Source organism: Falco biarmicus, chromosome 10, assembly GCF_023638135.1.
Source record: "Falco biarmicus isolate bFalBia1 chromosome 10, bFalBia1.pri, whole genome shotgun sequence".
NCBI classification, from domain to species: Eukaryota; Metazoa; Chordata; class Aves; order Falconiformes; family Falconidae; genus Falco; species Falco biarmicus.
Genome location: NC_079297.1, coordinates 18,279,122 through 18,306,893, shown reverse-complemented (window position 1 = coordinate 18,306,893; position 27,772 = coordinate 18,279,122). Strand labels below are relative to the sequence as shown.

Sequence of the window (27,772 nt, the reverse complement as noted above, 5' to 3'; positions counted from 1 at the left end):
TAATAGCAGGCAGCTAATCTCTATTACAGGAAATTTCTGCCCATGTCTAAGGCAATTTTTTTCTCACCTGCCCCATATTGCATTTTTTGCAGATATAGAATGCAGAAGGGAGCAGGACATCTCCACTGAAGATACTGGATTTTATTATGACCCCAACTTTTAACTTAAAGAAAGGTAAACTAGTCCAGAGTGATTTCAGTTAGCCTGCAGCAACACAAGCCAATGCTGAAGAACAATTTGAAACTGGTGTGGGAAGCTGTTAAAATTCTTCAGCCGTCTTATTAGGTTGCTAACTGAGGACATCTCTGTACAATGTAAGTAAGGGCAGAGTGGAAAAAATTGGTCTCTCGCTGGTCTGGCACTGGATGCAGCATAGCAATATTAGGGCAGGCTGTTGAGCCAATTAGTTCTGTCTTGCAGTGCTATAGAAGAGAAGGCAATTGACCGAGTTGAGCATGACATTAACACAACAACACTGCCGCTGGGGCCTGAGCTAGTACTTCTGATTACACTCACTTGTTCGGACCAAAGAGGTCACTTGGAGCCAGTTTAGGGGGCCTCAAAGGCTGCACTGTATTTAACAGATATCTGAAAAGCGAGATTTTCTGTGACAAGATCGCCAAACTAAATCCAAGCTCTGAGGGCCCTCAGAGAAAATAACAGAATTATCTTCTGTTTTTCTAGCAGAGAACGTGGAGAAATCAGCAGATCTCGGCCGTTACCAGAGCCGCTGCCAGGTCAGGCGAGCACCAGAGCTGAGCAAGGGAAACAACAGGCACACGTGCAGGCAGGAAACGCAGAATGCTGAAATGTTCCTTGGGGTGACAGCTGCCTTTTAGATGGGTTTAATTATAAGGCCATTAATCATAAAAAAAGTTATGCATTCCTTCCCGCCGGCAGCCGGCGGCGCGAGCCACCAGAGGAGAAGCATAATTCCCATGATGCACAGGGCCGGCTTGGGGCGGAACCAATCCGGGAGGGCGTGGGGAGCGCGCTGGCCAATGGGGAGGAGGCTGGCGGCTGTTGGAGTTTGAATTTTGAAGGCGGCTGAGGCAGGGCTGCTGTTGTGGCGGGGAGCTCGCGCGCTCGCCGGGGAGTTGCGACCTCCGCTCTCGCGTGCGTGTGGCTGTGGGCTCCGGCGGGCTGAGGGACGGTTCCCGCTGCCGGGAGGGCGCCGGCCCCTTATCCCGGCGTGAGGGACCCCGGCTGCGAGGCGGGAAGAGGGGCTGGGGGTGCGCCTCAGGGCCGAGCCGCCATATTGAAGCCGCGCAGCCAGTGGCTCCTCTCGCTCTGTGGCCGCTCGCTTGCGTGCGGTGCGAGGTGGGGGGTCTCCGCCGCGGTCCTCGTCTCCTCCGGGCGCCGGCGCCGCCTCAGCGGCAGGGAGGCGGGGGTCGAGTGCTGCCAGCCCGCTACAGCTCCTCGTGGGTGAAGCGCCAGAGCGGCCCGACTCGGCTGACGGTGCTGCCGAGGCTCCCCTCGGCCGGAGGTCGCCGCTCGCCAGCCTCAGAGGCGGGGGTAATCTTGGGGGGGAGGAAGGGAGCACGCAGCTGGGCAGGGAAGCAGCTTAACTTTAGTAGTATTTTCTGCTAACATCACCTGCCTGAGGTTCTTGACTGTGAAGAAGTGCTTTAGCTCGTTTTGTATTATTCCCATATGGGGAGGGGAATTAAATGCACAATTCCCTCCAAAAGTTGGGGACCTAAACGCTGTGCTTATTGGCTGGACAGAAAGTGTGTGGTGGATCTGTCGTCTCTGGTTATTATCCTGCCTAATGAATCAATTCCTTATCACTCTTGTTATTAACGCAGAATTTAAAGGAGAGGCTGTTATGTCACAGGACTGCAGCGATGAGTGGGAGCTGAGCAAAGAGAATGTGCAGCCCCTTCGGCAGGGGCGTGTCATGTCTGCCTTGCAGGAGGCACTGGCTCAGAAGGAGACCTCTGTCCACACGGCTGTTCAGCTCAAAAAACAGTGAGCAGTGTTTTGATACCTTCTTTCCCCTTATCTTCCTACCTCTTCATTATTTTTTCTGTTATATGTAGCTGTACTAATCTCATAGGCACTAACAAAAGTTTGAAAGAAGTTTAGTAATAGACATCTACTCTACTGTCGCACTCCAGGTATTTAGGGCTACTTGCTGTGGGTGCTGTACGGTATTGACCACTGCTTACAGGTTTGCAAAGGAGCATTGAAACAGCAAACACTAGGGAGATTCAGTTGTGCTTTTAAATGTATTCATTATGAAAAAAACCATATAGGTTACAAGGAGAAGAGATATTTTTTTCTTTGCTACAATAATCTATTGAAGCAGAGTGTTTCTTAGGAGATGAATACTTCCTACTATCATAATATAGGCACAAAACAGGTATCTCTGTCATCTTTGTATTGCAAGGATGCTTGAGTGCGTAAAGTCAGCTTGAGTTTGGCTTGTGTTGCATACAGTATTCCACAAGTATGACTGTATGATTTCAAGGGCATCTTGTGTCCCAAACCTATTTGGTTATATTTCTGTTGTCTGATCCTCAAATTTCCATGCCCTGTGAAAGGCCAAGTTGACTTTGTGAAGAGTCTGCATAGTTATGTCCATACTGTGTTGTCAGAATTGGAAGCACTGGTACTTGTCATGCTGAACCATCTGGGTCATTTTATGTGAAATGCTACAGTCTGTGAACACCTGCCCAGTACTTACTGAACCAGTGCTTATCAGCTGGATCTGGATATTTTTTTTCTTCATGGAAAGCCATGGAATTGTTACTATACTGGGGTCGGCAGAGGGTTTGTCCAACTTGACTCATTATGTTTGTGAGGTGTTACGGTTGAGCACAGCCTTTCAAGAAGGGACTGCCTGGGGAGCTCTACAAGGTCAAGTTAGAGCCACTGCTAAACACAGGCTGGTGTTCTTGTCAAACTGCAAGGTGGTTTTCTTTCTTGATGGGCTGCCTAAGAGTGAAGTAGTCATGTTGTAGGCATGGAATGATGCACAGGAGTTGAATGAGACAAAATGATGACTATCAGCGTGGCCACTTCGGTGTGTCTTCACTGTTCTCTGGTGCAGTTCTGTAGCTGTCTGATCATCACGCTTTTCCATCATCTTGTGTGTGTTTCAACTTTCTCCTATACTTAAATAAGGGATGCGTTATGCAAAAATTAAACTTCACCATATATCTGTCTAATAATAACTCTTCATAATAGAACAAACATTCTGTCAAGGGCAACCGTATAAGCTTTGGGCTAGTAGAATTCTTGGAAATACCCTTTTAAAAGATGCTGTTATGGTTTAACTCCAACTGGCAACTAAGTATCATGCAGCTTGCTCCACCACCCAGTGGGAGAGGGAGGAGAGCTGGGTAAAAAGGTAAAATTTGAGCATTGAGGTAAGAACACCTTAATAATTGCAATAAAATAAATGATGATGATGATAACGAAAAGGAGAGAGGAGGAGAGAGGAATAAGGTCTAAAGGGAAGGGAAAAACAAGCGATGCATAATACAATTCTCAGCACCCACTGACTGATGCCCAGCCAATCCCTGAACAGCAAGACCCCATTTATATACTGGACCTGACATTCTATGGTATGGAATATCCCTTTGGCTAATTGAGGTCAGCTGCCCTGACTGTGTCCCCTCGCGATTTCTTGTGCCCGTCCCTTCTCACTGGCAGAGTCTAAGAAACTGAGAAGTCTTTGACACAGTATGAACATCACTCAGCAACAACTGAAAACATCACTGTGTTATCAACATTGTTCTGATACTAAATCCAAAACACAGCACTCACTAGCTACTGAGAAGAAAAATAACACTATCGCAGCTGAAATCAGGACAGATGTGTATCTGTTCTTGTTAAGTGACGATACATTTCCCAATGCTTTTGTTTTCAAGACAAGTGCAAAGGCTTATTTTTTATTTATTCTTCTGGTCTCAGTAAGAGCTCAAGCCTAAATATACACTAACCTAGCCTTTTTTTGATAGACCTACAAAATGGTATAAGTGAGAGTGAAGGTCTTAGTTTACAGTATAGAAAACATCTTTACAGTTACACATGTATATTTATTGGATGGATAATTTTTTTTTTTTTTTAGGGCGTTTGAATCTGAAATCAGATTTTACTCTGGAGATGATCCACTGGATGTCTGGGACCGGTAAGTTTTATTTTGGAAGACAGAATAGAAAGGTCAGATATTCTTGTAAAAGATTGGGAAAAAATATTCTAATTTAATAAGAAACTCATTAAAAGATAAAAATCTGTAACAGTTTTTTTGAATGATATGTTGTGTTTCAATACTATTACTAATTTTTTTCTGAATCTCCTTATGTGATACTGAAACAGAGGCCTTGTGTCTTATTCAGAACTGACTTCCTATGAATACATTCCATCTCTAGGTACATCAAGTGGACAGAGCAAACCTTCCCCCAAGGTGGAAAGGAGAGCAATCTCGCAGCCATATTGGAAAGGGCAGTGAAAGCACTCAATGAACAGCAGCGGTACTACAAAGATCCCCGCTATCTTAATCTCTGGCTCAAGTTTGTGAGTGTTTTGCAAATATGTCTTGTGTGCTGCTTTTTTGTGGTACATGTCATGTCATTTGTGCACAGTGAAGCTGATTTTTCTGACAACAGTGTCAAATAATATGTAGTACATCTGTTGTACTATAGAAGTATCACTCTGCAAATGTGTTGCCTACTCTTGAATTCCACTTCTCATTTTCAATAGGATCTTCAAACATTTTTTTATTCTGTTTTTTATTCATATTTTTATGTTCTGTTTGGACAGCTACAAACTCCAGAAGTTCTGTTTTGAAAAAGCTAGTTAGAATGTAGCTTAATCAAGTAGAGCTTGATTATATATTTAAGGAGACAAGTGATTTCAAGATACATTTTAAGTGTTATATCTGTCCTACCCATTAGCCTAACTTTTAACTCTCTTGTATCCACATCCTGCATTTAAGCAAAACCAAGCTGGAGTGTGTTCTGGTCTTGCCCTGTCTTTCCATTGCTACAGTTTTTATTGTTCTTGTCTTCCTAAAGCAGCTTTTCTCCAGGTTTAGCTTCCTGAGCTGATTTGCCAGTTCTGAAACTGATAATATGTTACACTTTAGATAAAGCTAAAATAACTATTCTCAGGAAAACTAATATGACATAGTTCAATCATTGAATTCTCAGTTAAAAATCTAAGAAATGACTCATTTTGAATATATAGGCTAGAGTTAAGGGATTGGTGGTAATATTGACAAATATGTACATGCAGTCAGAGGTTTTTCTCATTATCGTTGTTATTCTCCTATTGAATCCTTTACATTGTGTGCTGTGACATGATACAATTGTATGTCCTGGCCTTACAGCTGCTCCTGTAAGACTTGTATTGAAATCGGTGGGATCTCACAGGAGGCATCAAAGCACAAACGTTGACTTGGAATCTTTTGTAGTCCAATGTGATTACTGAGATACTTTGTTTCTTTCAGGGAAATTGTTGTAACGAGCCTTTGGATCTGTACAGTTACCTACATAGCCAGGAAATTGGCACAACACTGGCATTACTCTACATCACATGGGCAGAAGAACTTGAGGCTAGAGGAAGTTTTAAGAAAGCAGATTTGATATTCCAGGAAGGTCTTCAGCGCAAGGCTGAGCCTTTGGACAAACTCCAGTCTCGTCACAGGTAAGCTTCCAGCTAAAAGGAAGAGCTTAAATTAGGCTTATGTATATCAGTAGATACCTGGCACAAGGACCTTCATGCTGACTTCTCCAACATTTTTCTCAGGCAGTTTCAGATCCGTGTTTCTCGGCAGACTCTACTGGGGCTTGAGGAGGCTCCTGATGAAGATGATGTGGGTCTTCTGGGGACTGCAGAACCTCAGAGAAGCTCATTGGCCGATCTAAAAGGCAGGGGGAAGAAAAAAGTGAGAGCCCCAATTAGTCGTGTAGGAGATGCACTTATAGGTACGTTCCATTGCTGAAATGACACATTAATGCGAGAGTTACATCTTCTACTTGTGGAATTTGCACTTGGGTGTGATAGTTGTGATAGCTGAAATTTAATTTGTATAAATCTTTTTGCTTATAGCCACGAATCAAACCAGCAGCTTCCAGACACTAACTTCTCAGCAACTTTCAAATAATCCGGGTTTTGCTGTGTTTGATGAAAATTCAGCTTCTGGACCTGAGGTTCCTGTACTTAAAACACAGCCATGGACAGCACCTCCAGCTCCAAGGGCCAAGGAGAATGAACTCGGTGCAGGACCTTGGAACTCTGGCAGGGTAAGTAGTCTCAAAATGGACTGGCAAAAAAAGAGGAAGGTGTGTGTGAGCTGATGACCTCTTCATCATGATAATCCCAGAGACAAGGTCATATTCCTTCTCCCTTGCCTGGGTTTTGTGTCTATTTGTAACTACAAATCTTCCTAGCTTCTTCCTAAAGAGTCTGGCTGTGCGTAGCCTATTCAAGTTTAGCAAGCTGATCTTACTAGAATGAGTTTAAAAAACTCTAGAGCTCTTAAATCAAGAAGTTGTAATTCTTGCTAACTGGAAAAATTGGTGGAGATGGCCTGCCAAACTGTTCGGAGGGCAGAAAAGGAATACAAGAGGGAAAACACTAGCCAAAGAAAGGGAGACAAGCCAGACATTAGTTAATTTTGTAAGAAAGAAGAGCAAGAGTTAAACTGATACCATGCAATACAACCTGAAGGAAGAATTTGTTGCCCATCTTATGAAAATAAGGCATGTACAGCATTCCACAAGTCTGTTTTTGAAGTGCTTGTGAGGAAAATAGAAGAGCGGAGATCAAAAGAATTGAAGAACTACTGTATCAATGGAATGATTATCCTGTCAATAGGATGACAGAAAGTAGGTTCCAATGGTTTAAACTAATTCTGGAGACATGAAAAGGAACAGCTGTGCTACAGGTGTTTAAGCCCTTCTGGAGAAATGATCCAGGATGTTATCTGAAGGAAATAAATCCTATGAAATTAAGTTTATTTCATAACCCTCAGCGTTCCTCTGTTCTTTGTAGATTAGAGGAGAAGAATAGAAAGTAATTGGGTGATAAAAATGTTTTAGACTTCTCAATATAGGAGTCAGTATAAGTGAAGCTTGGAAACAGAAACTAGGATGAGAGGAGGGAAGCAAATGGGCTGAAATTCATGGAAACTCCAGGAATAATTACTACCAGATACAAAGCAATTTGGTTAAGTGACTGGAAGAGTTCAGTAAATCACAGGTTTCATTTAGCTGAGAAGAATGATGATGAGGAATTATTAATGTAAACTTCTTTTATCAGTTGTCTTGCTTTGGGCTGGTCAACGTATTCATTTTGATCCCCAGACACTTCTATATGCTTTTAATGTCTGTCCTTAGAGTTCTGTGTTCCTCCTTTAATGAAATTTTAGATGTAATTAAAAGAAAAATAAAAATCTGCAGCTAGCAGAAGAGTTGAGGATGTTTAACTGCACTGAAATGTCACGCTAGTTCTGGCTTGTGAAGGAATAACATTTTGTGAATGCTGTGAGATATTAAAAGGTGCACAGAGGAAAGGGGCTTCTCTTTTGTTGCCGGTGGCTAAGTAAACAGTTTGAAAAATGGTTGGAAAGAGAAGTTCTTTTGTGAAATATCCCCACTGTGTAACTTTTTCTGCTTAAGAGTCTAGGGGGATTTCAGATTGGTAGACGAGTAGTGTGTTTTCAGGCTAAATTCCGTCTTCTCTTAAATAATGAACCTCAGAAGCAGTTAAGGGGTTTTTGTGATGTTGGAATGGCCTCTGAGAGGAAAATTGAAAATTCTGGAGGTTCCTACAGCAGAAGGAATACCATGATAAAATGAAACAGTCTTGGCTGAAAAATGACGGCTATAGCATTTCTGGAAAACAAATGAGGAGCAACTGGAATATGCAGCTTGACCAACATTTTCTCATAATAACAGAAACTAGGTACTAATGAGGACATGCAGGAAGAGTTTGTCTTGCTTTTTTAGGTGCTAGTGTTCAGGTGGTCTGTAACAGTTTATGTATCAGAATGAAATTAATCTTGTAAATTTATCTTAGAAAAGTCTATCAGGTTTAAGTTTTTTAAATAACAAGAACTATAAATGAGCCAAATATTTGTAGGGAAAAGGGAGAATCAGAGTACAGAGTAATGTAGAGTCTAAAAATTAATCTTTAAGCTGTTAACATTGACTTTTCCTTCCTCAGCGTCCTCACAGCAGTGCAAATACTGGTATAGAGGTGCCCTTCCCGCTGCCCGATTTCACTCCATATGTGGAAGAGTCAGCTCAGCAACAACTCATGTGAGTCTTCACTTCTGTTTGAAATGGGGATTGCATTTGAAATGATCAAAGCTGCTTTGTAAAATTCTGACTTGTTTTGCCAAGTAGTCAAGCCTCTTGATCTACAGGAATTTTAAAGTCTGTCAGCCTGGAAGCTTTTTGTGCTTTAGCTTGGTGGCAGAGGCTTCCGTGGAGGATGCATAAGGACATGGGAGGTATTTGCCTATTGCTGCTCATTATGTGGGAGCCTATAACGTATTTATGTATGCTAATTAGTTTAATAGCTTAACCCAGTGTGTTAGCACAAAAACACAGTTACCTCTCTTAGGATGTTGCTTGTTCTGAAAGCAGCCCTGAATTGAGACAGGCTTATTGCTGTTTTTCTTTGTCTTGGGAACTCTGTGCTCAAGCTATCTGGAATTTTATTCTGAAACAAGCTATCAAAGTTTCCATGACAACAGTGTTACTTAGGTCATGGAGGAGTGTGCTGTTTTGCCTGAAATTACCTTCCTGCTTGTATGGTGCTCACTGAAGTGCTGATAAATCCCAAGGGGTGGGGTTACTCTGTTTTGTTAGAGCAGAGGCAAATGCATTGTTTTGCAAAGCTGCTTACCTTTCTTTTTCTGCCGCTAATGATGGCCAGAGAATACATAAGCTCTTCCTAGGAGAGAAGTGGCAAAGAATGTTTGATGGGCAGCTTCCGTGGTTCTGAATTGCATATAATCAAAGAATGCTGAAAGGTGGCTAACAGCATGGGTTATTCCTGCGGGTTTTGTGTGTTGCATGTGGACTGCAGAATAGCTCTGACCAAGGACATCCATAATTTAGTTTAAGGGTATGTTAAAAAAAAAACAAAACTAAACTTCCGTCTAAGCTGTAAGACTTATTTCTTGCTCCTGAAAGTCGGTGATGCCATAGAATTAAATCTCTTAACGTGCTGGTCTCTCATATGAAGACACTATTTACAGAAGGCAGCACACGTCTTTATACTGGGGAATTTACCTGTAAGCAACTTGAGCAGAGAATTTGTATGTAGTTTTATACTATAGAGTTGAAAGTTTAAAAGCAGATTTACTTTTTTCCTCGTTTGAGTCAGTTCCCTCATGATGCCATATCAATTCTGGAAGTGTTGATTTGCATGTTTACAGTTTCAACTCGTGACATCAGCTGTCATCTAGACATTTGGGCAGAAGGACCCTGTAGTGATCTTGGTAGTAAGGCCCCACCCCCTGCTAAAAATGCTTTTAAAAAGCTTCCAACCGTTAGGAACACCTATTTGCCTCCTAATCTCCCAAATAGTTTTAGGGTTGTGAGTCCATTCACATACAAAACCAGATGTCTTAGAACTGTCCACTGTGTTTTCTTTTGAAATATTTATGCAGACCACAGTTCATGCTACTTTTTTTTTTAAGATCAGTTGTTCAGATCATGTTTTATTGAGGTACAGATAATTGCTGCTGTGGTCTAGATTACTAGTATCTGTAAAACTGTACACATTCTAGTTCCTCTCTCCTGAAATGAACATGTAGTGTTTTCAGAAGCCACTTTCAAGGTAAGAAATTGACTGCTATTCCTTTCACTGTACAGTGATGGTTTGGGGGTTTTATTGAATTTTTTTTGGTGTTTGTTTTGGGTTTTGTAATGACACATTCAATTTCTGTCACTCAGCATGCAAAGCATTCTCCATGAGCAAATTCTCCTCTTATTGCACCTTAAATCTTCCTTTTTTTTCTTAATCTAAAATGCTAATGCTTAATCTAGTCCAAGATCTTCCATTTTTAAGTCCTACTGCTTATTTTTTTTGCCCCTGTGCCCTGATAAACTCTGTTTTATAGGATGATGAGGGACTTGCCACCTGTATTGGTCACGCAGAATGATGGAGCTTAAAGTAAACCTAGACCCTGCTCCCCAATGCACAGTAATTCAGAGTATCATAAGAATTTTATGTGCTCTTGATTGGGCCTTATTAACATTTTATTTTGCGTTTGTTTTTTTTGTTACGCAGTTCTGTGTTGGTATACTTGCCTTTTATGTGCTATCATTCCATTTTTCATGTTTGTTTTTTCTATCAACAGAACAGAATGTCTTTACACTATTCTACAACTAGATTCTGAATTTAGCAGTTTTCTCTCCTATGCTTGCTTTTCTGCATTACAGTGAAGTACATATAATCAAAGTACTAACTACATGTTTTTTTCAGGACTCCCTGCAAAATTGAGCCCAGCATAAACCATGTTTTAAGTGCTCACAAACCTGAGAAAGACGAGGACCCACTACAGCGAGTGCAAAAAAATCATCAGCAGGATACTCAAGAAAAGAAAGACATGGTGATGTACTGTAAAGATAAAGTTTATGCTGGAGTTGAAGAATTCTCTTTGGAAGAGATCAGAGCTGAAATCTACAGAAAGAAAGCAAAGAAGAAAGCCGAAGGTATGCTTCAAAATGGGATGGCATAAGACTTTCTGAGATGGAATCATAAAATTATTCTTATTTCTTGTCAGCATACAGCTGTTTGTTATTGCAGCTGCTTTTCTTTTTCTACTGGAATAGTTATATAATTGCTCTGAAGTATAGAGAGAGTGACATGAGTGACGTGAGAGCTTTACATGTAAGCCATGAAACAGAGAAAGACTGCCAGAGATTTTAGCCCCTTTAAAAATAATTTTGGCTTTAGTCACAAATTGCATGTGAAATACATATTGTGCTTTATAAGCTTTTCTTCCTTAGAGGAGAATACATATTGTGCTTTATAAGCTTTTCTTCCTTAGAGGAGATGCAGGCCATAGCACAGAAGAAGGAAGAAATACAAAGGAAGATTGAAGAGCTGGAGAAGAAATTAAAGAAGAAAGATGATGACAAGCAGAAACAAGTATGTGAACAGGTATTGTCCTCATTTAACAGTTCTTTTACAAATAGCTACTCTTAAGTAAAAGTACCAAAGGAGGAGCAATATCTAATAAGTTTATCTTTGGCTGACATTTAAACTTTTTTTGAAAGTATGCTTCAGTCTACTATGTGCATGTATCACCCAGTAAATGAGTGCTCAGAGAAATATTTCTTTTCTTCTCCCCTGCTTGTCCCCAAGTCATATCCTTTCACTATAGGAATGTATATCAAAGACTTCTTGTAGTGCTCCTTCACAAGTATTAAGTTTGTTAACAGTCAGACAATATACTTATGCTAAGGTATAAACTTCTAAACTTTTTTAAGTAAAGGTATGCCAAATGCTTAAGGGTGAATTGCTTGCCCTTAAGCTCTATTCATGTGTGGTTTCCTTTTATATAGAGAATTTGTAGTGCAAAAGAAGACAGGAGAAGCTGGAACTAGGGAAAGAAGTGAAGGGTTGCAAAGTGGCATGGTTACTAAGCACCACATATCCGCTTGCTTGCTCTGCCTCATTGGGATAGAGGAGAGAATTGGAGGGGTATAAGTGAGAACACTCATGGGTTGAGATAAGGACAGTTCAGCAGGTAAATCAAAAGCTGTGCACACAAGCAAAGCGAAACAAGAAATGCATTCACTACTTCCCACTGGCAGCCGGATGTGTAGTCACTTACAGGAAAGCAGGGCTTCATCATGGTTAGTTGGGAAGACAAATGACATATTTCTGACTGTCCCCCACCTTCCTCTAGATTTTATTGCTGAGCATGATGTCATATGGTATGGAATATCCTTTCAGGCAGTTGGGGTCAGCTGTCTGAGCTGTATCCCTTCCCAACCTACTTGCTGGGATGGCAGCATGAAGAACAGAAGACCTTGATGCTGTGTAAGCACTGCTCAGCAATAGCTAAAATGCCAGTTTATTTGGTCAAAAATCTAAAACATAGCACCATACTAGTTACTATGAGGAAAATCGTCTCTATCCCAGCCAAGAACAGTACACAAAGCCATATCTGGTTTGTCTCAAAGCTTTATAGATGGTAGTATGCCTTATTATGTATTCGATATTTTTTTTCCTTTTCTATGCAGACCTATCTCGAGCAGAGTATCTTTCAAGCAAGTATACTTTGGTCTGTTGTTGCTAGGTAGTTTTTAAATCCCAGTTTTCTTATTGGTTGCAAATAACAAGTAAAAGTTAACTATTTTAAAGTTTTTCCTCTTCCCAGCCTCATCGGTTGGTCTAGTAAAGAACAGTCCTTCTCTCCACTCTCCCCCTTCTCCCCCCCATTTCCAAAACAATGCCTTGTAAGTGTTTTAAATAATGAAATAGTGTTTAATGTAAGCGATGTAACTGCTTACATATGTCTCTAATAGTTGCAGAATAAAATCTATGAAAGTTATATATATATGGTTGCAAAGAGTAAAATTATGCATTTTAACTATACTAAGCAGTAAGAATGGACTATTTTTCATGCAAGTAAATTAAGTACAAATAAAAATGTCTAAAGACAATTATTAATCAGGGCTTTAATGACTTACACAGGATTATCATAATGCTCTTGGAACCTTGTTGCATGGCTTGTGGTTCCATCACTGTAGAATCAAAATAGAGTTTCGTTTCTACAGCCAACAGAGATAACAGAAGCTTTGCCAGCTTTGGGACTGCAAGGATTTACTTTTTCCAGTGCAACTGGAGTTGGGGAGAAACAGCCTCAATTGCAAAGGTAATACTGGATTTTTTTTTGCCTACAGTGAGAAAGTTTGTGGGGATGATTAGTTATGAGTAACATGGAATCACTAACAGCCCATTTCCACAGGCAGAATGGAATATACCCCTAGGTGTCAGCCTGTGACCAGGACCTGTAATCTGCCTTTATTTCTGATTGTCTGAGGGATTTTAACTTCTTACAAGTAGCATATGTCAGTTTGGCTTACCTTTTTTACAATCTTATGTTTTGTGAAGGTGTCTGTAAAATACAAGAAACATGTTTATCTCTTTTACAGTGAATTCCGGGTCTCTGAAGATACTCAGCTACATAAACTATCTTGTTCTGAGGGTAAGTATTTAAATTTTTTATGATTAAGGAGAAGGTTAGGTTAAAGAGAAGTGTTCTTTTATATGAATAGCAAGACTGCAACAAACTAAATCCAAAAGTCTAGATGAATTAGAAGAATGAAAATTAGAACATGCTAGTAGTGCCTTTAACCATATTCAGCAAAAGGCAAAGCATCTGAAGTCTGAGAATTGTCACTATTTGAAACTATTTTCAAGCAGAAGAGCTTTTTTCTTTTAATAGCTGAAGAGCTTTCCTCACTTTCATATACGCAGTCTTACTAAAATCTGTAAGAGAGGACAAAGATAGTTTAACACTAAGTCCTTTCTTCCTCGGAAGAGTTGGTAGAGGAATAAAATCAGAAATTATATATTCACTTTTGTTGTTGGGAAGGGTGTGTGCTGAATAAATTTACTTTTGACCTGAATTGACTGTTGTGATTGTTGACAGAAGTTATCCAATCTCTTGATGTATGCCCAGATACACGAAAGGGAAACGTGTTTTTAAATTCTGAGGATGAACAGGAGGGACAGGGAGATGAGGCCAGCCTTGGGAAAAAAGGTACAAATTCTGAAATATGTTCTAAAAAGAGCAAGCTAGCTAACATAATATGGTAGTCAAACTGTGGTATATTAACACTACAAAACCAAGCCTCTTCTAATAGGTTTCTTTAAAATGCTCGTGCTCTAATTTCCTGCTCTAGGACTGGTATTTTTTTAGACTGTATTAAATATTTTGAATAGCATTGGATACGCTGTTGTGGAAAAACTGCTATAATGGAGTCTCTTGGTTTTTTTATTTACAGATGTTGGTCTCCCTCTCCCACCAGATCCTGCTACATTTTTCTCCATATTTGATGAATCCTCTACTTCATCAAGTCAGAATATAAGGTAGGATTATTAAGACCTAGATTTCAAGGGTAGGGAGAACTGAAGTGTCAAATTGCTTTCTGTAGCAGTTGAAGTGCAGTACTGTTTCTAGTATTTCTGGTATGGATGTGGGGTTTTTTGTTTTGTTTGTATTTTTTTTGTTTTATTTCATTACTCTACTTGAGAAGTCCATGATGAGGAAATACTCTCCTGTTGTTCCTCCTCAATCTAGAACTATTGAAGCTGCTATATAAACTTCTGTCATTCTGAAGAGCTAGTTCTTCTGTAGTAGAAAGTGGTAGAATGAAATCATCAGTAAACTCTTGAGAAGAATCTCTATTGAAGATCAGAAACAGCTGTAATAAACATTTAATGAAATGTAACTTTATCTTAGTTCTGCAGATCATACACAGAAGAGTGCTCAGCGCCCTCTTGCTGTTCGTAAACCTTCAGATTCTCTTACTGCAAAGGAAAGTGCATCACCAGAAGCCTGTGTAAGGAAACAATTTTTACCCCACAGCAGATTTCCTGTTAAGGAGAAACCAAAATAGAATGTCAGTTGTTGAACTGAATGAGACTGGCTGGACTGACATGTGTGATAAGCAGGGATTATAAACTTGTCTGGCATGGCAGTACTTGAATTGGGTTATGTTAAGATTACACTGGAAATCTCATGCTTTTATTAGACTTTAGGATGGCTAATATGGAGATTATAGTAAGGAGACTTCCGAATTTTAAACAACTGATTAGTGGCCAGGATTACTCTAAAAAGTTTGTGTGATGAAGAGCTGCACTCTTGAACGCTGCTTCCTGTTCCATACACTTTCTTGCCATGTGCCCAAACAAGCATCTCTGCTTCTGTGTTCCTCACCCAAAGTACCATATGTTTGACTCCCTTAAACCTTTGCATCTTGTTTCCTAAGCTATATGTCTTTGTGGCAGTTTTGCAGACATTTGTAAAGCTTTCAATAGAGATGGTAGTTGCTATTCTCACCAAAGGACTTAATTACTGTATGATGTGATAGACCTTTAGACTGGTTGAGTGAGAGGATTTCTTTCTGAGCCGAGAAGGATTTTGTACAACTACAATATGAAATACTTAGCAGGGTCAAGCATGGTGAGCATTATGCTGATTTTGGTTCTAGAGTCATCTTTATAAACGCCTTAATAACATGCTTTAACTGAACTGAAACAGACTTCTGCAGTGGTAGATACTGAGTAGCTGTTAACACTTGGTGGCAGCTCTGCAGCACTCTAGAAGGTAACAAAGCTACCCCTTCTAGCTGGGAAAAAATGCACAGTTACAGTTAGGGTTCAGTTACTCAAACTGAGTAGCAATATAGGTAGAGGACATGAAGACTGAGCATCAGTTTCATTTTGGAAAGTGGTGGGGTGGGAGAAAGAAATGTTCAGCTTTTAAGTAAATTAAAAGAAAATTCAACATAAAATCTACAGGCTTTTTACTGTCTCAACCTGTTTTTTTCAGGATGAGCTGAATGGAATTGAACCGTTGACTGAAGATGCAATTGTGACAGGCTCCTACAAGAACAAAACTCTTTGTGCCAACCCAGAAGACACGTGTGACTTTGTTAGGGCTGCCCACCTGGCCTCAACACCCTTTCATGGGGTGCTAGCTCAGAGAGTCCCAACTTCTGCTTTTTCACAGGGTGTCCTGAAGGAAGGCTGTCCAGAATCTAAGAGTGTGCCTCTGAATCAGGAAGCGCTGGTTTGTCAGGGAGAGTACAATGGAGTTCTTGATGTAAACAAACTGAGGTAATTAACAGCAAAGCATCTTAAGCCCCTTTTCCTGTGTGTCTTTCATAGGCTGTGGTTACACTGTCCTGTTGCTGAAGAAAAAATTTTCTGAAGAAAGCAGAATATACTGAAAACAGCCATTTCTCTAGCTTGTGGTCCATTTTGCCTTCAGCAGATTTAAGAGGCAATAGCAAGCCCACTTGGCTTTTTAGTGTCACTGCTGCAGGACTTAACTCCATGCTTTTTCTACCAAACAATTTGCAAATAAATTAATAAACACATTCTGTCTTTGTAACCAGAGGTTAACAGTAGAATCATTAGTTCCTTTTATACTGTTACACTTCTGTAGTTATTTTAGTATACAAAATGCATCTGGTGATTATAGCTTAGGTTCCTTCAGAGGAGAAAAGCTGGAGGAAAAAAAACTGGCATACCACCTCCTGTTTCTTATCATTGTAGAGAAAAAAACCATCTGTTTTATAGTGTTTTCTTACTTCAGAACTGAGTGTGATTTGCTAGCTGTTAGTATGTAAACATGTATATCATGCTGAAGGTGTTTGTTTACTTGGCAAGTTCCCTGGGAAGCTGTACTGATTATAATTGGGAAGGAAGAGCAAGAGTTATTTCCCTTGCTTTAAAAACACTGTAGGTCTGAATTTTGGTAGCAAAGGGAGTAATAAACATTCAGCATGTCTTCTGTTGTAGCAGTCATATTTAGTGGCAGGGAAGATAGAATCTTAGTCTACAGGTTAATTTTGAGTATAAACAATCACCGAAGCTAAAATGAAGCTCTGACATAACTATTGGTTTTCCACTAAGGTTGGGAAAGGGATTCTTTAACATGAAGTCTGGGAGTGCACAGTATCTTTTCATAGTCACTAGGCTGGTATTATCTAGGCACCATATCTTCTGAAAGTCTGAATAGCTGATGACTTTATTTACAGCCCGATCATGGAAGCAAGCCTGGAAGATACTCGTTCGTCAGGTGGTTCTGTCTCCTCAGGATCTTCTCGGTCCTCTGTTACACAAATATCTACTATTAAATACCTGCATATCCCTGAGAAACTGGAACTTGCTCAGAGCTTGCCTGCTGAAATGGCTAGTGATTGTGGAGGTACCAATGAAAACATTACTGGTTAGTACTAAACTGAGTTTCACTCTCAGCAAATAACTTGCAACTGTCACTAAACTATGGTGTTTTTTCTTTACTACCTCTATTCTCTACTTTATGCGTATTTCCCATTACTTTGACTTGTGACTAAAGTTATGTCTCACTTGTCAGAAGTAGTAGTGAGGTATATAGTATTGCATGCTTGTCAGCATCCAAAAAATGTAAATATTAATGTGACAGAGAAGCTATCTAATGTATTAAAGCAGGGACTGTGTAGGAGTAATGAGGTCAAATTAAAAAAAAATTTGCACTGGATAGTAGTAAGAACCTCTAAGATGCCTTTGTTTTCTCTTAATTTTTTTCCTCTCTCCAATCGCACTGTGTGTTTAAGTGCCATGTTGAAAAAGGTGAATGTGAATTTAAAATCTAGTGAAAGCTGCATAATTTTGGTTTTAAATTTGCACTTTTAACTTTGCTGTAAACTATAGTGCTGTTTTGCCGCTGTGTTTTTCCTATTGAAGGAAAACAACACTGGTACTTAAATGTAGTTAATTTCTTCTCTTTTTTTTTTCTTTTTTTTTTTTCTTCTAGCCAAAAATACCTTTGTTTCTCTCTGTTATCAATTTTTATATTACAGTTAGAACAGGTATGGTCACAAAAAGCCTTCAAAATATGGCCTGTAGAATTAGGTTTGTGTTAAATGACAGTTTTCAAGGTGTTTAACCTGCCTTTAACTCCTTTGATTTCTATTTATGGTATTTTAATTAGAACTGTGTATCTGAAAATTCTGTGTATCTGCTCTAGAGAAGAATATGTTATTGTGTGTCTGCAGACTATTTTATAACGAGGCATGCTCGAGACCTGGAATGAAAATAAAATTAACAGTGTGTTGTTACTAAAATAGCTGAAATATTTTTGATAGATATTACACTCATCATACGCACTAATCTTTAGGGCAAGATGAAGAATCTTTGCAGGTTTTTTTCAGAAAAAGGCATGTGTTCAGATGCTTTAACGGTCCTTTCTTAAACTTTTGATCATTCCTGTTGCTTTTTTCTTCCTTTCTGTACATCTTCCTTGAACTGTTCTCAAGCTGGATGTAGTAATTCTACTGAGGACTCCTTTATGTTGCGAAGAGCAGAAAAGTTACATCAGATGTCTGTCAGTTTATTCCTGTAAGGCATGCCAGTAAATATGTTTGCGATGGTAAAATATCGGAACACCTATTTAGCCTTCAACCTACAATGCTTCCTGGATCTATTTTCACAGAATTACTTTCTGAGCGATATCTTACTGCAATGCTTTTCATAAATATAAATTGTTTCATAAATATAACAGTAAGTAATAATACTCTTGTTTCTTACTCTTGTAATGTGGAAGCTTAAAATGTTGTCACTCGTTACTAGCCATAGTCTTTGGGAGAGGAAGTCAACTGAAGCTGTCTAGCTCTGCTGTGTTTTACTCTGAGATAAATGCTTTTCAGGCTACCTTGGTTTTGTACAGATGAACTTGTCTATTGAATGACCTTCTCTCTGTCCTGTTATGCAGGAAAATAAACCCAGACCTACATGTAATTATTTTGTGTGTCTTTGAGGAGGTAAAAGCCATTAAATTCCTAATATTACAGTTAGCAGCAGAGTTGGAGTCCAACTTTGTTTTCCTTTTCTTACATTAAACCCCTGCTGTATTCCAGGGAGTGAATTCCGATAAAGCCTTTCATTTAAAAAATCACAAGCTAATCACTTAATCTAGACATAGATGTAAAAATGGAGTGTTACTTTGCAAAATGAATTTGAGTTCTGCTGTGGCTGAGCAGATGTACCTAATCTAGAGCTTTGGTCTCTTGTAAAAGAGACATTTTACATGATGCTACAGTATAATCATCGAGACCTTATGATGACATTAGTCTGTGAGGTAGTTTCAAAGATGAATGTCTTGTTCGCTTCACGGAACAAGAAACTATTGGAAAGAGATTAATGGGCTTGCTGAAAGGTGATGTGGTAAATTAGCATGCAGATAGAAAGCTTCCAATATCCAGCTTGCTTTTTCTTGACAGATATAATCAAGTCACAGAGACTCAACACCTAGTTTCAGCTCATCTGTTTCTATTACTTGTCTTCCCAGGTGATGATGTAACTCAGTGGAGTGCTGAACAACGTAAAAAACTTTTAGATCCTATGCCAGAAACGTTGACTGCTTCTCCCGATTTTCATTTGGAGACTGGCACTCTGCCTGTCATGGAGTTGGAGAAAGAAGTTGAGCTAGGTAGGTATGCCAGACTCTCCACAGTGCAAGGGACCTATTGATGTTCTAATTGGTTTGAAATAAGCTTCATACTCACCCTCACTAGTTTTATGAGGTATAGAGGGAGAATAACTTGAACAGCCTGGGTATGTATATTTGCTGTGACAGCTCATGAATGTATACTTTTGTAACAGGAAGTGAGACTTATTGTATCAAATGGGAATACTGGACCAATGAAGAAAACAAGATGGTTTTTGCCATTCCAGCTAACTTCACCCAGTTGGATGCAAAGGGATTTGCAATAAAGGTAACACATGTGATGGTTATTATACAAATGTGAAATGTTAAAATCTCCTCAGCCAGTATAAAGTAAAATGTTGTAAGTTTGGTCTTAATTTCTGAATTCCGTGTGTGAAGTCAGCTACTTCAAGTTCTCTTTCTAGTTGTCGATATAAACTAAAAGTTTTTTCCTTGATAAAATGGGGAGGAAAAAAAGAGGGTGAAAAGAATATGAAGATGAGCAATTTTCGCTTCATTCCAAAAATAAATGTTCTTCCTATGTACCTTCCTGTAGGTGCATTCTCAGCCTGTGCCTTGGGATTTTTATATCACGCTTCAGTTACAGCAGCGTTTGAATACTGACTTTGACCAGAGCTTCAGTGAGAATTGCAGCTGTTACTTGTATCAAGATGGCTGTGCTGTTTTGCACAGGGGTATAAATCGCTTCACAATTGGGGTCAGTACAGATAAAGTATAACTGTAGAAGATGTGAAATCTTGCATAGGTACCATTACTGAGTTTTTCTTGTCATTATGCTCATTGCTGAACATAGCTTCACGTGTTTAATTCTGCAATCTAGATTCTCTGGGGTTTGTCTATGTACAAATCAGGATCGTCTGTTACAGCCTCAGTTAGAGCTGGTTTCGCATTCATAGATCATGTGCTTTTCAGAGACAAACTCAAACCAAGTTTTTACATATTCCTTGTTCATGAGTGTTGAACAACCTGAGCCAGGAACCACCTGTTATTCCACAAGGTTTGCATCTAAAACTCTTGTTTAACCTGATATCTTTCAATGAGTTCCAGTCTTCCAGTCTGCTATAGCAAGGTTATATAGCATTTAGTGTCTTGCTGAAGGATTTGCATTTTATATAGTCTTGTAAGTGCGTTTTGAATTGTTGTATGTAAATAGACTACAAATTAAATGGTGATTTCAGTCTTCAGTTCAATTTCCTCCTCCTGATCTTTTGTCCACTTCTGAATAATAGTGTCTCTGAATGGCTTATGGTTCTTTGTAATTCTGGCTGGGCTGATCACAGGCAAAATCAGATTTTATGAATTTAGGCTAGGACTGTTATCTCTACGCATGAGTAAGGAAAAAAAGGTGAGCTATAAATATTTCACTTAATCAAAGGTAGAATGGCACATAGATACATGTTTATTCCCTGTTTTTAGGATGTTATTCGTGCCTGCAAGCCCGTTACAGAGGAAGTTATCCTGCTGGTTGTTTATAATCTTCTGGGTGTGGTAGAGAAGCTCCACAAAGCAGAGATTGTCCATGGAGATCTGAATCCAGAGACGTTCTTTCTGGGAGACAGGTTTGTCTCTTTGTGTGAATATGTGAGGATGTATAATACTCCTTCAGCTACAGCTCTTGCGCTTTTGTAATTTCTCCTCTTTAGCTGGGGTACTGATATTGCAGTCCAGTGGCTTTTGTTTTTTTTAGGCTACAGCAAAAATATTTTACTCTTCTGAAAAACAGTGAAAACACTTTGTTTAGGAATAAACCTTTCTTTAGTTTATTTCCATAGAAATAGTATGCAGTGATGTTGTAAAACTTATACTAAACAAAATGGTTTTGCTATTGCCTGTGTTCTCAACTTTTTACTTTACCAACATACTGGACAGATAACTGAATACTGGTAAATAACTTGCCTTCTGGTTTTATGTATCTGAGAAACAGGAAATTAGAAGGCAAAGGGCAGGTGGGACTGGAATATCCATACACACTCTTAAGCAGATTCCTTAGCTTCCACTACAGTCCAGCTTGTAACTTGATGCACAGATCTAGTTTTCTTCTTTAAGCTCTTTCCTGTATTATATTAACAAAGTCACAAGTCCCTTGGAATGTGATCTGTGAACTAAGTGTGGGAAGACAGTAACTTTGGAATGTCTGATGATTAAGATGTTATTCCATTAGAAGAAATTCACTAAGGCTGTTCTTGACTGATAGGTTAAAAATAGCTATTAACTTGGAATTTGTTTTGAACCTACAGTCATCTAACATGCACAGGCCCAATATATTTTGTTTATAATTTTATTTTATTTATGACTTCTATAAATAAACAATATAAATTTTATGTACATGTACTACTGAATTTCTAATATTTTCTTCACACACCCCAATGGATTGTCTTGCACATTTCTTAGGGTGCCTGCATCCTATTTTGGATATCACTGCTCTAACAGTGGCCTGACGGACTTGGGTATCTCCTGCTGGACTTCCGTGTGGCAAATACAAACCAAACTGCCAAAAAGTTAGGACAGTGGTATTTGTTTTTCTTAGACAGCAAAAACTATCCTAGGACAAGTGCATAGCATAAATTTACAAAATATGCTCATAGCATACAAGTATGTAAGAACAGCAGTGAGAAGTGTGATCTGTTTATGTTGTTGGCTTGGCAGTACGCTGTCATCTATACAGATACTCCTCACTGCCCTTTCTGTTTGTCCTCCCTGGTGTGTAGATCAAGAAAGGTTTATTAAAGTATTGTGAAGCTTAATTCTTCCTTCTATAAAGTATTCTCAGATTTTGAAGGGGAGGGAGAATTGCTAAACATTGTGCTATTCTCCTGTTCACTAGCTGTGTTTCAGATAACTGTGACAACATCGAAACAGTATCATCTTTAACCCTTTAATGTTTCCCATTGTGTACTCTGGAGATAGCAGTATCCTCTCTAAGCTTCAGGCTGCCAGCCGATTCCCCATCCGGGGGTAGTCTTTTCAGCAGTAGTTCTTAAGCTAACCATCAGAGGGGAGCATTGACATAGCTAAGACTCACCTTTGCTACACTGTTAAGTTTCATTAAAAAAACCTCAAAAACCGAAACTCAAGTTTGTTGCTTCATTTATTTCCTTTGCTCAGAATCTGTGATCCATTTGCTAATGATGAGATGGCAAGAGCTCTGAAGATAGTGGATTTCTCTCACAGTCTAGATCTGAGATTACAGTCTCGAGTAAGTTTGCCCAGCAGCTTTCCCATATTTCAGACCCATCATGGACAACAGCTTCTGACAAAAAGTTCTTTTCCTTATCAGGTGAGTTCCTGTTTAGCAGGACATCTCAGTTACTGTGTTTCCTTTACAAAATCTCTATTTTCTTAAATTATATTTTGCAAACACTGAGAAAGCTCTTATCAATAAATATTGAATAAAGAAAATTTTCAATCTGATTAACTCTTTGGCATGAAGTGAAGGGTTTGGAAGTGCTGTTGAATGTGACTATTGTATTTATTTAAGAACCTACAATAAGACCAGAATTTTACTTTTTGAAGTTTTCTTGCTTAGCAGGTCTCTGGAAGATTCTGATGCAAAGACCAATTCAGACTTAAATCTGTGAAAGCACAAAAGGAGAAATCTGTAGTGGATTGCAGAAACTGAGGTTGAATTTTATGATGTTTGTTGTGATTGCAGATAGACTTGGTTGGCATTGCAGATATAGTCCATTTGATGCTGTTTGGGGATCATGTCCAGGTCTATCAAGAGGATTCCATCTGGAAAATCAGACAAAATGTGTCGAGGTAAGTCCTTTTGCAGAGGAGGCTGCTGTGAAAGCAGACTTCTAACCCTTCACTTTCTTTACAGTAGTACCATCTTCAAAGCGTAAACACAGAACTTTGTGCTGTTGTGCCAAAAGCATTAGTTCTGTGATGATTTAAATTTTGAAGCTACTAGACTTGTTTATTGTGTAGTAGCTTTAGTGCTGTGTAGGAGACAATTTTAAGCTGAATATGAGCCTGACAGTCCAGTTATGATGATTTTGCTTTTTCTATCCTTTCAGACCAGACTACTTTAGTCTCTCTTTTCACTTGATAGATCAAGCTTGGAGAAGTTTCGAAGTGGGTGTTGAGGGAAAAAATTACATGAACATCTTGTTTTTAGAAATTGAGATTTATTTTGGTTTTCTGCTTTTTTTTTTTCATTCTAGGCTATATTGAAAGGCTTCTAAGACACTGTTCTTAAACACACTTAGTACAGACTAAGTTCTGTCTGTTACAGTTGCAAAAAGAGTATACAGACACAAGAAGGAAAATAATTTAAAGTTATAATGTAAGATGCATGTGCAAGTAGCTTCTTCTTGGAAGCTGCTGTGTGTTTTCAGGTATTAATACTGCTCTCTTTTAGCCACGTGTTTTGGCTATAAGACTACTCTGCCTTCATATACCCTTTGTTTGTTCTTAGATTAAACGCTTGTTTATTTTGTTAGTCACATCCTGCAGAATTTTCTGCCTTAGCATTTCATAAGGATTTTCCAGAACTCTCAACTCATGACAGAAAATACTTGACAGATATCTGCATTCAGGACCATAGTATATTAGCCACACTTGCTGTGTGGATATACTTCTGTAATCTTGCTTTAAGAAAACCTACTACCAGCTGGGAGTTGTCCAGTTCCCTAGCAACCTGCATTACTTATACCCCCTAGTTTGTTGTATTCAACCTTTGGAGTGAAAAAAAAAAAAAAACAACCCCAAAATGAAAAATCCTCATCTTCTTAAACTGTGTACAGTGGAAGAAATGCTTTTTTTCTTTACTGGATATATATCCATTTTTCTACTACTGATATGAGTAGTTACAAGGCTAGAGCAGGCTTTTGCTGAGCCCTTGCTATGCATACCATACTGTACCCTGTAGCTTTTGATTTTTCTTCAGAGGATCAACTTACAGGACTAGGTTGTAAAGAACAAAATCGCCAAGGGTGATTGTTCTCTGAAGAAATGAATATCAATGATGCATAGGTTGGCAGTAAATATGTATCTTATACTGCCTTTGTTTCAGAAATACTTTAAAAAGGGGGGGGTGGGCAAAAAAGGCAATGAAATCATTGATGGAGACTAGCTTTTGCTCTCCACTGACAGATATTCTAACATTACATATCTTTGAGCTATGTAAATCTGACCTGCTCTGAATAATAGGACTCCTGTATATTAATTTCTATCAGAACATGACCTGTTTTTAACAATATTCTGTGGGGATAGAGGGACAGATTTCTGATAGTGTTTCCTTTTTTTAATTTAAATTTTTTACTTGTTTTTTTTTAATTCCACAAGAGATTAAATTGAGCTATTGCAGATGAAGCCATAGAAAGCCTAAGTTGAGAAGGTAGGAACAGGGTGTTGCAGACTTGATCAGGATGTGGGTATGGGAAAAATAGCTATAACTGGCTGAATAACTGGAGCAGGAGAAGCTGAGTAACAGGTGTAGTAGGTCTGATATTGGAAGGATAGGGCTGGCTGTTAGGGGGAGTTTGGAGGGGAGGGGTCAATTGGAAAAGAATTTCAGTTAAAGCTGGAGACAGTGAATCAAAAGATGTAGATCTCTGGGTAGAGGCAGAACTTGGAGGAAGACTTGGGTAGAAGGGGAGTGAGACCTGTGAAGGGCTAGAGGAGACAAAGGAGGAAGAAGGTAAAGCCTGGGCATGAGTTCTATGTGGTTGGAATGAGGCTGTAATGGCTCGTCACTCACTGGGGTATATTGTAACTGCTTCAAAGTTTAGAGTACAAATAAGGAATTTCCATTTTCCATCTTGTCTTCTACTTTGCTTCTGAAAGTGTGATAGATTTATTATTCATCTCCTGTACTTATTTTTCAATATCAAGAATTCCAAGAAATGTTTGTATAGGTGCTTTAGTTACATGTTACAATGAAGTCATAGATCAACAGCATAAATGAGGCATTTTTATTATGTGGGAATAAGGAATCTGCACTGAATCTTTTTTCCATTCATGTGTAGCTCTTTTAGTGTGTTTTAGCTCTTACTAATTGACAACACTTCCTCAGTCAATTTGAAGCTTTCAATAAATTCTCAAGCAGTCTCTGACAAGCAAGGTTACTGCTGCAGGGAATCTTCATCCACCAGAAGGGGCTGCACAATGAAGCACTTCCCTGAGAAAGTCAGCTGATGGATATTAATCTTGCACTTTATCCTTTGCATACAGCGACGCATGGCAGTGATGCTTGCAACACCCATGAAGATGCAGGACACTTTTTTTTTTTCCTGTTGCTTTTAGTAATTCTACTTTTTTTTGGTAAAGGTCATGCTACTTCTGTCCTTTCTGCTAAGTGACTTGGAAATTGGATTTTTTTTCTTTCTTTGGGGGTTGGTTTGGCTGCTTTGGTTGTTTGGGTGTTTTGGGGTTTTTTTGAGGGTTGTATTGACAAGATGATTTTCCTCAAAGAATGTTCTGAGAATTTAGGCAGTGACAAATAGAAAGATGGCTTCTTACTAGAAGGCTGACAAGTGTTATATGTAACAACCATGATCTCCTTATCTTAGGAATGCTTTTTAAAAAGGACTTAAATATTTTAAAACATTAAACAAATGTAAAGATAGTAGAGTGACTGGTAGAGCCACTAATTTTACTACCAGTTCAAAAAATACCAAAGCAGTGGGGAACTGCAAGGCAAAGCACAAAATTGTTCTTCTAAGGCCAATGGCATTCAATAAATCAGAACCCACTTAAAAGGTGACAGAATGAATGCAAAACATTTAAACGTAGTGGTAAAGACTTCTGAAAAGGTAGAATGTGAATTCTGACCAAGTTTCTTTTTTCATTTTGGGCATTACTGTAAGGCTGACATGTTTTTCAGGGGAGGGGTTTTTAGCATGTTACCATTATTAAAAAATGGATGTGGAAATTTTTCAGTTTCAGGAGCATTTTTAGTTTTCCTGTTTTCACTATCCTATTTTAGGAAACTTCAGCTGTGCTGGCTTATGTGAGATCGTATATAGAAGCTGTATTTGAATTTTTAGGGCTATTTTTGTCACTTGTAACTCCCTAGATGTCCTTACTAACATTGAACCTTCTCTGCTATGCCTCTTACTTGTCTCAGACCATGAAGAAAATGGCCTCAAGTCTTGCATGTTTGTTTTCTTGGTTAGGTTTTGTATGACTTCATTATTTTAGAAAATGTAAGAGTTGCTAGTGTAATAGCACAGGCCAGATTCCTTCTGAGACTATGGTTGCTGCTGTTTTGTGAGTCACTTACAAAGCAGAGGCAGATAATTTGTTCAAAAGCCAACGTAACTCCTAGCTTGAGGGAGAGAATTGCTTCAGTATTCAGAAGCAGTGCAGTCTATGGACTTCAGTGCAGGACTGAAGAACAAAGGGTTAGCTCTTATATCAGTTTTCTGAGGGTTTAATGAGTCATTTAACCTTTTTATTCATGTTGTGTGGGTATATCTGGGAGAGAGGGGATTTATTACTATTAATTGTCTTTGAAATGTTATCTCTATGAGAGCTCTGGCAGATGGATGCAGGGGAAAAAAGAAAGTTAAACTGGCTGTAAACAATCCCTCCCCCCCCCCCCCCTTTATTTCTCTTGCCATTTTCCTTTAATATTGACCTGTGAACTTAACTTGCAAATAGGGGAATAAGATTTACCTCTATCCCTTTTTCATGAAAGGAGTCTTCCAACTTTGTTGGTTCAAATAATGCTTTTGATAACTGCTTTAAATTGAAGGTACTGGGACTCATTGTGAATGGCAATAGTGGTCAGGTACGCTAGGAAAGGTAACTGTAAAAATAGTGTATTTGATATACCTGTGGAACAGCCTGTCTTGTTACTATCCAGAAACCTACTAAGAGAGAGAAACGGGCCCACACATATAAATATAATACATTCCTAGTTTTCCTTTACATTTACTCATGTGAGTGAAACTGTTATTTCAGACTTGGTTCTTCCAGGGGGTTTAGTGCTGGATATGAATGGAAATCTTGTCAGACATGTTGTGTGTGCATACTGTTTCACTGAAAACTTCTCTGTTTGTTTTAGGACTGTTGACAGTGATTTCTGGAGTAAACTTTTTGAGCGAATTCTGAATGCAGATGGTAAGGCCACAGTGCCTCTGCTGAGGGAGTTAAAAGAGGAAATAAGTGACATGTTTGACAGCTGCTTCCAAGAACGACTTTGTGAATCCTTAGCTGCACTGGGAGAAACTTTCCTCTTGGAGAACTTCCTGTGATTTCATAGAGGGCAGGTATATTTTGTATTATAGAGAGGAATATGTTGTTAACTTATTTTTTTTTCAAATGTAAGCCTGAACAGTGATTGTAGCGGTTTCTGCGATACCATTCTTCAGCAAGTTCCATGTGAAGTGATACTGCATCAGAGCATAAATAACTTCCTAAACTAGCTATGCGAACTAGACTGTGTCCGAGCAATTTGCCGTAGGAAACTGTTGTCATAACTGGCCTCTCCCTTTGTTGTGTAGTTCCTTAAAAATGTGTTTAATACCTAGTTCACATTGCAGTCTCTGAAGTCTTTGTCCTACATTTAGTTGGTCTTTTAATTAGTGTTTCATCAATAAAGTTTTATTTTGATAGCAA

At 39.0% G+C, this 27,772-nt stretch overlaps 1 protein-coding gene across 6 annotated transcripts; it reads left to right on the top strand.

The window, feature by feature from the left end:
- The first annotated feature begins 1,013 nt into the window (after nt 1-1,013).
- On the top strand, nt 1,014-27,772 carry BUB1B (BUB1 mitotic checkpoint serine/threonine kinase B). Of its 6 annotated transcripts, none has more exons than XM_056354148.1 (24): nt 1,014-1,116; nt 1,809-1,971; nt 4,079-4,138; nt 4,380-4,524; nt 5,459-5,655; nt 5,758-5,936; nt 6,061-6,254; nt 8,179-8,273; nt 10,453-10,682; nt 11,021-11,133; nt 12,759-12,856; nt 13,137-13,189; nt 13,637-13,747; nt 13,992-14,076; nt 14,450-14,549; nt 15,542-15,828; nt 16,755-16,945; nt 19,046-19,186; nt 19,360-19,472; nt 19,740-19,901; nt 20,621-20,763; nt 22,310-22,481; nt 22,857-22,963; nt 27,219-27,772. In XM_056354148.1, exons 2-24 carry the CDS (start codon nt 1,829-1,831, stop codon nt 27,406-27,408), a joined length of 3,309 nt encoding a protein of 1,102 aa, XP_056210123.1. In that variant the 5' UTR covers nt 1,014-1,116; nt 1,809-1,828; the 3' UTR covers nt 27,409-27,772. The 6 variants fall into 6 exon arrangements, with proteins under 6 accessions (XP_056210123.1, XP_056210125.1, XP_056210126.1 ...); XM_056354150.1 differs by having other exon boundaries at nt 1,041-1,515; nt 11,021-11,121; XM_056354151.1 differs by having other exon boundaries at nt 1,041-1,515; nt 13,667-13,747.

What these genes read in the sequence shown, in the direction of transcription:
- BUB1B (XM_056354148.1), top strand. Translation starts at nt 1,829, where the DNA reads ATGTCACAGGACTGCAGCGATGAGTGGGAGCTGAGCAAAGAGAATGTG. An exon ending in AAACAGCCTCAATTGCAAAG is followed by an intron (nt 12,857 to 13,136) that starts GTAATACTGGAT and finishes TCTCTTTTACAG; the next exon opens with TGAATTCCGGGTCTCTGAAG. An exon ending in TAAACTATCTTGTTCTGAGG is followed by an intron (nt 13,190 to 13,636) that starts GTAAGTATTTAA and finishes GATTGTTGACAG; the next exon opens with AAGTTATCCAATCTCTTGAT.